Genomic DNA, 12,764 nt, shown 5'->3' on the forward strand with positions numbered 1-12,764 from the left:
GAGCGGAGCCTATATACTTGGGCCATTTCTACCTCTAACGCACAAGAACAGGAGGGAAACACACCACTGTGTCATCAAGATGGGGACCAACTTTCCAAAGCAACACTAATTGTGTGCACCAGCCACCAGCAGCTCCAGCCTGACATTTTCCGCTAAGGAGGGCAGCTATCGGTTCATTCACAGGATGCAAGGAGAAGAAACCACGTGGTAGCAGCACACAGGCGGCTCCAGAAGGGCCCATACACATGCAAGAGTCCAGCTGCCAGCACCACCTCAGTGTGTTCACCTGTTTGCTATTCTTCTTCTCTTCCGTGGTTTTCTTATCGTTCTTTTTGTAGGCGTCGAAAGTGGCAGGGTCAACACTGTACAAGCACTCAGTCCACTTCCCGTAGAGAGCACAGAGTTTCCTTTTGCTGCCAAGAGAGACTATTGTTTAGTTACCAATCAAGCCCGTGCTGTGCTGAAGTTAACGTTGCTATATTTTTGTAAGCCCATCCTTTAGAGAAACAGGTATTTCCTTTCAGAAGACTTCTGTTATTTGGATACCCGTTAATCAGGCAGCACACTTGAACACAAACATCTAAAGAAGCATTTGCAGTCAATGTTGAAAAAGAAACCTTACCTTTTATCTTGTATGTAGCCTTCAACTTTGTGTAATTCCTTGCCAAAAAGACCACAAGGCTTAAAATTCAACACACATTTGTCCCCAGTCCTACAAAACAAAGGCTAAATTCACATGGCGGAGCAATGCCAAGGAAGCAGTTGAGAACGGTGACCGGGATGGCCTTCCCGGGGGCAGCACTGCTGACTGATTCTCCACAGCCACCCTTCTCCCATCAGCAGTGCCCACATGAGGCAAAGCTCGGAAGCATTCGCCGAAAATAAGTGACAGAATCTGAAACTAATTTTTCATAATGACTCCACACTCCTATCTGACCTACCCTACCCTGAGTGAGTGACAGAGGCGACACATCGGGTCAGTCTGTGTACACGGAGATGGCAGCAGTGCTATTACAAATGGAAGGATCCCATCCCGCTCCTGTCGGGTCATGAAGCCTTTGGAAGAGACTGAGGAAAGGAAGAGTACAGGCAGAGCCTGCGTGCACCTTACTTGTGGTTTATGATTTCCACATTGCCGTACTGCTCGATCCAGAGTTTGCCCACGATGATGTTGTGCACACAGCAGGTGGGGTTTGTCCACGTGTATGCTTCATTGTGTCTAAAAAACAACCCCAAACCCAGAGAAGTAGCTGAGAAGAACCAATTAGTCTAAAAAAAGGAGCTTGCTTCAAGAGTCATTCATAACAACGAATCAGGCTGGGAACTGGCTTGGTGGTAACGTGCCTGCTGCACAAGCACCAGGACCAGAGTTCAATCCCCAGCAACTGTGTGAAGGCAGGATGTGAAAGACACCTGTAACCATAGCAACGGAAGCAGGGACCCATTGGTTCCAGTCAGCGAGACATCTGATAGACTGACTTTTGGCCTCCACAAACACACTCAAACACGTAGGCATACACACGTATGGACGCACACACACCCCACACCAATATTGACTCACAGTAAAACAGGTATTACCTGCCCATTCTTATTGTTTTAAAAATAAACTGTACACAAGTTGAATGTCCCTAATTCAAAAGTTCAAACTCCCAAATATTTGCACTGACAGGAAAATCAAAAGGCCTTTGATTCCAGAGCATTGTGGATCTTGGACTTTCAGACAGTGTGTTCATTCAACTGGCAAAAGTTACATGACATTCCAAGATCCAGAGTCTCCTAAATATGACATAGTTGTCTCCCAGGCCTTTATGAAAAGGAATATTCAACCTGTATTCAAGAGTTTTGTGAAACACGAACAGAAAAATTAGAGGTAGAAAATAAAAATGAAGGTCTGTTTGGCATTTTCCAGATACAGTCCCTTCCAGTTTACCCCAAACCTCAAAACTCATAGTACAAATCCCTTGTGGAGTTATAATTATTTCAGGGTCTTTATATGTTCTAGACAACACCTTCTGTTAGGAGTTTCATTTCTAATAGTCTATAGCATGTCTTTCGTCCCGTGCATAGTGTCTCTCAGAGGGAGCTTTAACCTAATGCAGTCTCTGAAGCAGACTGCACTGGGCTTTCCAATTTAGATCTCTACCAACACAAACTTCGAACATTTTCTATTTGCTCCCCAAAGCTTTACAGTCTGACTTTCTTAGTCGATGGCTTATGCTGACCACGTCTCTGTGGTGCTCGTTTCTGGACTCTTCCCTGCTCTGCTGCAGCAATGCCACTGAAGAGTCTCACAAAAGCTAAATCTTGGTCTCAGCTCAGCATCTTAGTTGTTTTGCTCCTTTTCGAAATTGTCAGTAGTTTTGGTTGTTCGATTTCATTTGCTTTTCCATGTAAATTTAAAATCAATTCCTTTATGCCTACAGAGCCGCTCCCTCCCCTTATGGAGATGGCTCTTGAGCTGTGCTGTTCACATAAAGACCAGAGTCTTCATCTAGCACCCACAGAAATGTCAGAAGGTGAGGGATGCCCTGGGCAAGCTGGCTGATGAGATCAGCTCCATCAGTGAGCTCTTGGTTTAAATGGGGGACCACCCCTCCACCCTCACCCCCCAGAGGCTCTGATCTAGCTTTATGGAAACTACTGGGAAGAATCAGCATCACAGCTGGACCGAGGCTCCAGGGGGTATCCTCCATCATGGCAGTTCCACCATCTTCATGCTGCTCTGAGCACGTCCTGGTCACTGTATTCCCCTGCTACACGTGTTGGTACTAAAATGTCTAACTATTTGCATGTAGAATAGCCAGCTCTGGTCACCTTATCTTCAGCAGCAGAGTGACACTGACTCTGGGTCATTCTGGGCTTAGAGGCTGTTGACTGCCCTTTCACTGGGAGCTGAGGGTTTGTTGTTGTTGTTTTTTTTTTCTTCAGTTTCTTAGTAAAGCCAAATATTCTAAATTATATTCAAGATACTCAAGTTTTATGAGATTTGCTGTCCTCTTGAAATCCAGAGAATACTGATTTTGGTTTTGATTGGAGGCAATTGACATAATGTCAAGCCATAAGTCCCGACCCTCTTTCTGTGGGCCCTGATTCTGTCACTACACTTTCCAAAGTCTTTGCAATGCTCCTCAGACGCATCCCACAGCGGCTACGCAGGGATCTGGCCCCTGGCCATAGATCTCAGTGCCTTTGGTGCACCGTCTGGGGGAAGGTCATGAAGCTTGGTTTAGGAGAGGAGTGGTTTCCCTCCCCACCACACATTTGTGTTTCAGGATACCACCTCTACCCTTAAACTGGGGTCTGAGCTTCTGGGCCAATACCAATAGTTCTCATTCCTTCATCCAGATCCTGTGGCTGCTGAGTGTTTTCTCAGTTGCAGATACTATAACTGAAGTAGCAGCAGCTATTATAGGAGAGAATCAGAGGCCTGAGTATTCAATTTGGGAAAAGACTAGGAGGAAACCCAAGTCATATTTTCAATAGTCTTTATGTCTCGTAGGGGCTCCTTCTGGGATCTCTAAGGAAAGACAAGAGGGTTTCTTTTGGAACCTCTTCTGTTTGCTTCTAGTGACATTTTGTAATTTGCTGCTCAGACTCTTAGCATGGAGAAAAATATAAAACCAGGAATCTTACTGCAGAACTTAACTTTTCTCCCAGTCTGTTGTCCTCACTGCTCACAGTCCCAGGATGTTGCTTTGTGGCTCCTGCCCAGGGTTTCTAGTCCCAGTCAGCAGGTGGGAGAGGGGAGTAGATGTGAGCTTACTTAGAAATGCTTTAGCCTTTAAAGCTAACCCTGCAGAAGAGAGCTTCCCAAAAACCTAATGTCCAACATGTTACACAACTGTCACTTTTCAGGGTGAATTAATTTAGAAGGATCCTTTAGACAAAGCTTGGGCACCATGGCATCCAGACACTAGTGTCATAGCTGCCACAGAGTTAATCCTATCTATCTAATGGCTGGTCCAGCCTCGTTGACAGTGGCCACTCCCACGCTTTGTGAAGTCTTTCACTTGGGCAGCAGTGAGCACTCATGAATGCTGTGTTGTTCCCCGGCTACAACAGCGTGGCCTGCCTGCGCATGTGCAGACACAAGACAGAGTGGTTCTCCTGTACTTACTCTAAAAGCTCCAAGGTGATGGTTCCTTTAGGTTCTGCTTCAACACTCTTCCCCCAGAACTTCAGTTTGGGGTAAATTGAGCCATGGAAGATGAAATCATTGTTTAGCCCCTCTGCGTGGAATGCACTGATTGGGGGGTGATGGCTGACCTGTTCTGAGATGAGTCTAAATCCAAGGTCATCTCTTAAGATTAAAACAAAAAAGAACAAATGCATCACTGCAATTGACTCATTGTATGTGTTAAAATATTTAGGAAAATGTTCAATGAAGAAAAACAATTTTTATCATCATCCTTATTACAGTACAACCTAACACGAGGAACAACACAAACATAACCTAAGCTACTTTTTGTTTCATGCTGTTGGAGATAGCTAATTACTTATCATATTAAAATATAGGACATTCATATGAACTGGGTGATTTACACAAACATTATGGCTGTGTGTAGTTTTGAAACCTTGGTCCCCAGCTGCTGGTGCTGTTTTGGAAGGCTGTGGGACCTTTAGGAGGTGGAGCCTTAATGGGGTGAATCACTGGAGGCTGGCTGGGAGGTTTGATAGCATGGAACCCTTCTGCTCTCTGCTTCCTGACTGCAGACGCAATTGAACCAGCTTCACACATTCCTCACACATTCCTCCAGCTATGCCTTCCCTGCCATGCCCTTCCTGTATCCTCTCCAGCTAGAAGGCAAAGCAAGCTCTTCCTCCTTCAGGAGCTCCTGTATTTTGGTGACAGTAATGGGAACAATGACTACTACTGTTAGTGTTATGGCTCTAAGGGGGAAGAAGCCAAGGAATGCCACAAAGTCACATGGCACAATAAATCTCATAAGAGACTTGACTGAGAAGAACACAGGAGGGTGGCTGCCTCTGCTAGGGAGAGAAACAGCAAAGTGAGCAGAAGGCAGGCTTTATATAGGGTTTGGGGGAGGAGGAAGAGTTTTCCAGGGTGGCCCGGGATTGGTGGGATTCTGTGGCCTGATCTGTAGGATATAGCAGCTGGCAGGTAACAGACAGTCTGGGGACAGGGTCTGGCCATTCATACCTCAGGGGGTGATGTGGGAGTGTCATATATCAATCTGTTGATTTCATTGGTTAAGGAATAAAGAAACTGCCTAGGCCCCTTGATAGGCCAACCCTTAGGTGGGTGGAGTAAACAGAACAGAAGGCTGGGAGAAAGAAGTTGAGTCAGGGAGCCGCCATGGTTCCCCCACTCCAGGCAGATGCAGGTTAAGATCATTCCTGGTAAGCCGGCTTGTGGGCTACATAGAATAATAGAAATGGGTTAGATCAATATGTAAGAGCTAGCCAATAAGAGGCTGGAACTAATGGGTCAGGCAGTGATTAAAAGAATACAGTTTCCGTGTAATTATTTTGGGGCATAAGCTAAGCTAGCCGTGCGGGCGGCAGGGTGCCGGAGACACAGCCCCCGCCGCTCTTAATTCAACAAGGGGGCTTACAACTACAATTATTCATCAGATTTAAAACATCATTCCTTTTATATGAGCTAGAAAAATGTGGCATTTCTATTTATAGTATCTACAGGATGGATAAATATGATCAAAACAGGTGCTAAGAAAAGGAGGAAGACAAAAGATGAAGTCAAATGATGTCCTCTAGTTACACATAAACCACAAACAAGCTAGTGCAGGAATCTACAGATACCACATATTAATATGGCCATAATTTTATATGCGTGTGTGTGCATATACACACATACATACATATGGAGGGGGTGGGGGGGCAATATCTCAGGATATAACCCTGGCTGGTCTGAACTATATAGACTAAGCTAGCCTGAACTCACAGAGATCCATTTGCCTCTGCCTCCTGAGTGTTAGGATTATATGCACCACTATTCCTAGTGTACTGGTTGGTTTTTTTCAACTTGACACAAACCCATCGGCCTATAGCAAGCAGGTAGGACAGTTTCTTGATGAATGATTGATGTGGAAGCCCCTGCCTGCCTGCCTGTTGGCAGTGCTGCCCCTGGGGTAGGTGGTCCTGGATAGGGTAAGAAAGCAGGATGAGCAAACAAACCAGTAAACCATACTTTCCCACCATCTGTTTCAGTTCCTGCCTCTGGGTTCCTGTCTTGAGTTTCTGCCCTGATGTGTTGGCTAGTTTTGTATCTCTGAAAGGAGGGAGCCTCAATTAAGAAAATGCCTCCACAAGATTAGGTTGTAAGCAAGCCTTTAGGGCATTTTCTTAATTAGTGACTGACAGGGGGAGGACCCAGTCCATTGTGGGTGGTGCCATCTTTGGGCTGTGATCTTGGGCCCTAGCAAGCCATAGGGAGCAAGCCCATAAGCAGCTCCTGCCTCTGGGTTCCTGCCCTGTGTGAGTTTCTGTCCTCACTGCTTTTAACAATGAACAGTGATAGGGAATTGTGAGTGAAATAAACTCTTTCCTCCCAGAGTTGATTTTGGTCATGGTTTTCTATCACAGCAATAGAAAACCTAAAACTCTGATGGTGTCATGTGATCTACCTAAAAAAGGAGGCTAGTTAATCCTTGAAGGTCAGGAACACTGAAACCTTGCAACTGTGTTTTATGATGGTACATTGCATGTCTATTTTCCCAGATACTGACATCAAAATAATTACTGTGTTTCAGTCACACACACACACACACACACACACACAAAATGTTTAGGGAAACTCAAAAATAACCATTATCCTTCATTGAAAAAAAATCTATTAAGTCATGCACATTCAACAAGCCATCTGAATGGCACGAAAGACCTCACCGAACTAATTCATAAGTCTCTCCCAGAAGTGGGTTGAAGGGCTTTCCAGTACGCTCCCACTGAGAAGCAACAGCAGACACAGCAAATGCAGCTACACACTGGAACAGAGCAGAGCATTGCATAAGAATTAACAGCCAGTTCGCAACCCTCTCTCCGGAGCCAAAGCCTCACAGAAGACAGTGAGCAGCTGAATCAGTGTGGTTCTTAATCCGGCTTTCTAGAGCTACTGCAGGAGCTTGTCCACTCCGAACAGAAGCCCCAGATCTCTTCCTACAGTGTTCTTCTCAGGCACAGACAGCTTTTGTGATAGCCTGTGAGCACTCCAATTGTGCCAAGGACTTTCAAACTCTTTAAGCCAGTTACTTCTAATATGTTGAAGTTTTATATGTAAAAGCTTAATAATCTGTAAATTCTAAAACTTCTAATATGCAAAAGTTTTTAAAACATTAAATACCAGTTGTCGCTAAGAGGAACTGGTTCTAACATACACCCCAGGTGTCAGTCTGTGCATACTCAAGCCTTGTAAAATGGCACAGCACATGCTTTTAACTTAAACACACCCTCTTGTATATACTATATTTTCTAGTTATTTATAATAGCTAAGACAATGTAAAAGACTGTTATTTCCCTCAGGGAATGATAGCAAAGAAAAAGACAGCATATTCAGTTAAAGGTGTAGTTCTAGTCTTTACACAGTGTGCTTGAGGCTGGTTGAGTCAGTGAATGTGTAGCCTATGGACACCAACTACACATTTAGGGTTGAGAAAAAGAGATGCAAAACTAAACAATGTAACTGAGAAACTGTCCCTACCAGATTGGCCTGTGGGTCAGCCTGGGGTGCATGTGCTTGATGAGGATTGATCAGGAGGACTCAGCCAACTGTGGCTGGTGCCACCCTTGGGCTGTGCTCGTAGGTCCTACAAGGAAGCAGGCTGAACAAGCCATGAGGAACAAGCCAGTAAGCAGCTACCCTCCATGGCCTCTGCATCAGCTCCTGCCTCCAACTTCCTGCCATGACTTCCCTTAGTGAAGGACTATGATGTGGAACTATAAGATGAAATAAACCCTTTCCTTTTCAAGATTCTTATGGGCATGGTGTTTTATCACAGCAATAGAAACCCTGGATAAGACACCAAAGAAGTTAAATACCATTTATAGGAATGAAAGAACAGACACTATTTTGTCTGGAGAAGCATATTATCTATTGTACTTGGCTTGTGTCTTAACATCCATCTATACCACACAAACATCTTTGATTTTGAAAACTAAAAAGTTCAACTTCTTGTTACTTGAGTGTTTATGAACAGGCATACTGGAGCATACACACAGCATAAACGTGTCTGCAACTATATTCATCTTTTTTGAGAAGATCCTTAATAAAGTTTGAAATAAGAAACGTCAATTTCCTCATCACCACATGCTACCTTCTAATCTGGAGACTGGGGAAGAGCTTCCCATAGCCAGGTGTGCTTGTGTGACTCTTCTGTGGTTCTTGAAATCTCCTTCAGTCTTCACTAGTTATAATGCCCAGAGGATGGCCAAGGGGACCGAAAGCAAAAGACTCTGAAGCTCTGAGAATGTCCCATCCCCAGCGGGACTTTGCACCAGTAGACATGTGTGTGAGCATGTATGTCAGTGCCTGTACATGTGTGAGTATCTGTGTTTGTGAGTGGGCTGGGAGGAGGTGAGAAGCAAGTGTCTGAGGTGTATACTTCTCCCGAGGGTCACGGCTGCATACCTGCATCCTTTCCACCGGGTCTGCGAACGAGCTGGCTTTGTGGATGAGGTAAGTGTGCTCCATGTACTCAGTGAGCCGCTGCAGGAAGCTCAACGGCTCATTGAATATGACGGGCATCGTGATCTTAGACAGCTCCTGTGAGGAAGAAACGGAACCTGGTTTATCAATTTACAAACAGCAAATGTGTCTGCTGCCCTTTACATAGTGTTCCTGAAAAGGAAGAAACAGAAAAGCCCAACTCAAGAACGGAATTAAAACCAGTTCAGCTTATAAATCTTTACAAATATCTTACATTATGGAGTATCTAGCAATTCAAGAAAATACAAACCAAACATTCTTCTCGGCTTCACAGAATGCCCAACATAGTGCAAGCATGAGTGGATGGCAGTGGTAAGTCTACCTCAGAGCAGCACAAGAAGTGGGTACAGGTGATGGGGGCACAAAAACCATCTTCACATTGGTGTTGAAAAGCTAACAGGGGGATAAAGGTGGCCCTGACACCTAGGGTTATTGCATAAGCAAACAAGACCCAATCAGAAATTGTCAAGCAAGCCACTAACAAGGAACTTTCCAGTTGTTTTCTTGTCTCTCTGGCAAGGCCAACCTTCTGAAACTTTCCCTGCCAACCCTTTTCACGGACTACTAACCAGCTGGGGTCTGGGGCAGAATCATGGGTCATCGTCGGCTCAGACAAACTCAAGACCACAATACACCTAGGTTCATCTCAAAACCCCCAACTTATTCTTAGATGTATTTATCACGTGGGGATGTATGTGCTGATGTGTGTGTCCACAGGGCACATGAGGAGGGAGAGGTCAGTTTTCTCCTCCCACCATGTGGGTCCTCCTGTTTTACAGCAGGTGCCTTAACCCAGCAAACTATCTAGCTGGCTCTCACGTTCTCCTAGTCCCAATGGACTAGGGATCAGTCATATACACCACTTTTATGGTCATCCTGCCCAGTGGACTAGGGATAAGTCATGTACATTTTTATGGATAATGTCTAAAAGAAACTTAAGGCCATTTTGGTTGACATTGCTTTTCTGAGTACATCACCCTTGCATAAGTGTGGGCTGACCTCAGAAGGATATCTGTTTATAAGATGATTTAGATCCCTCTATCCACTGGACAGGGCTCTCTGACATGGAAGTACCACCTTCCTCTCCGTTTACATGTACTGCCAGCAAGTATCATCACAGGTACTTTCAAAATGTCATTAAAAGCAAAAAACTTAGTACTCTAGAATGTTTCCCTTGGGGATCTGGCAGGATCCACCTGGCCAGGTAAACAGCCCAGGATGAATGCCGCCAGACTCAACTCTAGCTCTTCCCTACATCTGCCTCTTACTCTCCCACACAATTAAAATTATACACAGACTTCACAAAACTGCTATGAAGTGCAGTTAAAACAGCCAGAAAATGTAGACTAGGCAAGTAGCAGCTCAACACATCAAAGAGAACATTCCTGTCGCCATAATAGGGAGAGGAGGAAGAAGGTTCAGCTATACATAGCCAAGATCTCATTCAACCCAGAGTTACCTTTACAGTAAGTCACAGACAATAGGACAATAAAGGCGTCTTTTAACTAACATGTACCACCAGGCTTCTCTTTTCTCTTCCACTTAGAAACGTTCTTTACTTCTCTCTCCTCCCTCTTTCCTCCTCTTTCTCTATCACCACTACCAGAAGAACAGTATGAAAGCAGCAGGTAGCTGGCTCTAAGAGGGATGGTGTACAGGATGTGGCACACAGGGCATCAACTCAGAGTTGGGACATGAGCATACAACAGCCAGGAACAAACCCCATGTCAGCTACAAGCTCGGGAGCAAGGCGTGTCCATTAAGTGTACCAAGGGCACTATTCTATGAGGGACACCAACCACAGTACAAGCTGCAGATACACCAAAAGAGGGGCTTTGACAACTTTTAGAACTTCAACAATTTTTATACACACCAAAAATGGTCTAAAAAATGAAATATTTAAGAAATAAAGTTTGAAAAGCAGACTTTAATTAATCATATCTGGGAAAATTACCTTTCTGGTTTTGATAGAAAACACACAGTTACCATCACCTATAACAAGACTATGCTATCCCCAATAGAAGAATAGGCATTATAGGAAATATCAGAAACCGGGCAGTGGTAGCGCATGCCTTAATCCCAGCACTCAGGAAGCACAGGCAGGCAGATCTCTGTGAGTTTGAGGCCAGCCTAGTCTACAAAGAGAGTTTCATAACAGGATCCAGAGTTACACAGAGAAACTCTGTCTTGAAAAACCATATTACTTTGAGTAGTTATCAATTATTTATACTCGAAAAGTTATCATTGTTTTTCTCAATCAGAAAAAAGTTCAATTCTGAATAAATAAGACACAAAGCAACATTAAAAGAAACAATTTGTGGTGGCACATGCCTTTTAATCCCAGAACTCATGAGGCAGAGACAGGTGGATCTCAGTGAGTTCAAGGCTAGCCTGGTCTACAGAGCAAGTTCCAGGACAACCAGAGCTATGCAGACAAACCCTGTCTCAAAAACCCAAACAAACACAAACAAAACACCCAAAACAGTACTTAAATTTTGTTATGTATATATCTGTACAGACACATACCACAAGACTGGAACACCTAGAAGGTAATAATGGTTGTCTTCAGTTGGTAATGTAGGAATCTTAAATATCTTCTCTTGTCCATATGGAAATAATATAATTTATTTGAATTGTTACACTGAAAATATATTTTGCTCACATAAAATTAAATACTGAAATACAAATATTCAAATATAAACTTACGCAATTAATAGCTAATTATTCTACATTTGAACATAAATAAGTGAAAATAAATATTAATAAAAACACTATATAAGATCACACATAAAATTATGAAGCAAACCTAAGGAATATAAGTGCTAATAGTATATTTTAAGTATGCCTTTTTCTTACATGTGCATGTATTGTGTGTATGCATATGTACCACATGCATTCTTGGGGCCCACAGAGCCAGAAGAGGACATCAGGTCCTCTGCAATTGGAGTTAAGGATGATTTTGAGCCACCATGAAGATACTAGGAGACAAACTCAGGTCCTCTGCATGAGCAGACAGTGCTGCTGAGCCACCTCTCCAGTCCCAATAATATTTTTCCCTACTCAAGTTTTCTCTGCTGTAGCAGGTTAAATCCATTTATTTATTTCACTCATGGAATGCTGTAAGCAGCAAGCATTACTTTCTTCGTGCTTTTATGTGCAACCTTCGGGTTTGTGTGTAACATTTGGCACAACCTTGCAGAAAGTAAATATTGCACGTGTTTCTGCTGAACTCTGAAAGCTGTTGATTGCGTGCTCAGCGTTCACACATCTTAAACTAAATAGAGACTGCTCTTCCCATCAGGAGTAGAACATGAGACGTGATAAACAAAGGCCATGAATTTAAGAATGAGGGTGCATGGGAGGGAATGGAGGACAGGGAAGGGGGAAATTATATAATTATATTTAAATTTCAAAATTAAATGTATATACACATATCCATACACACATACATAAATATACATCTGCATACATACATACATACATACATACATACATACATACATACATACATCTCAAGTCCGAAGCAAAGGGGATAGAAGCTAATAACACCATACCCCAGAGGCTGATCTGCCTTACAACCCTCACATTTGGACAAGGGAGAGCGGTGATGGAGGTGGGCGATGGAAGAGCACAGCAAGTGCACTCCACAGTCCACACCTACCAAAGACAAAAGTTGGAAGAATGGAGTCTGAGCAGACAGAGTGGTGCTGCCAGGGCCCAGGGAAGGGCAACTGGTATCTAGTGTTTAATGTGCAAGAAGAGTTCTGTGATAGGTGGTAGTGGGGAGATGACCCAGTGATTAGTACTTGTTGCTTAATCATGAGGACTGCAGTTCAGACCCCAGCACCCTGTAACAAGCAGAGTCTCATAAATACACATGTGAGCACACACATATACAAATAAATAAAAACAGTCCCACAAAAGTGCGTATGTTCATATACACACATACATAAACAAAAACCTTTTTTTTTGGCTTCAGGGCATGAGATTCTTCCCTCAGGATTAAGAGCACAGTGTTAAGAGAAGACTACTAGATGCTCTCTCTGACCTCTCCACATGTTCACAGACATCCCAACCCCCCCCC

The 12,764-nt window shown here is 43.7% G+C and overlaps 1 protein-coding gene across 3 annotated transcripts in view; it reads right to left on the reverse strand.

Annotated features, from left to right (window-relative positions):
• The window catches only part of Osbpl1a (oxysterol binding protein like 1A), a 196,079-nt gene that overhangs the window by 8,243 nt on the left and 175,072 nt on the right, over positions 1 to 12,764 (reverse strand). For all 3 annotated transcript variants that reach the window (XM_005355774.3, XM_026783540.1, XM_005355775.3), the window contains 6 exons: positions 8,603 to 8,737; positions 6,865 to 6,962; positions 4,118 to 4,300; positions 1,112 to 1,219; positions 623 to 712; positions 287 to 413 (listed from right to left, as the gene is read on the reverse strand). In XM_005355774.3, coding sequence (XP_005355831.1) covers positions 287 to 413; positions 623 to 712; positions 1,112 to 1,219; positions 4,118 to 4,300; positions 6,865 to 6,962; positions 8,603 to 8,737 — 741 coding nt within the window. The remainder of the gene's footprint in view (positions 1 to 286; positions 414 to 622; positions 713 to 1,111; positions 1,220 to 4,117; positions 4,301 to 6,864; positions 6,963 to 8,602; positions 8,738 to 12,764) is intronic.

The sequence above is a fragment of the Microtus ochrogaster genome, chromosome 18, assembly GCF_000317375.1.
Source record: "Microtus ochrogaster isolate Prairie Vole_2 chromosome 18, MicOch1.0, whole genome shotgun sequence".
In the NCBI taxonomy this organism is placed as follows: Eukaryota; Metazoa; Chordata; class Mammalia; order Rodentia; family Cricetidae; genus Microtus; species Microtus ochrogaster.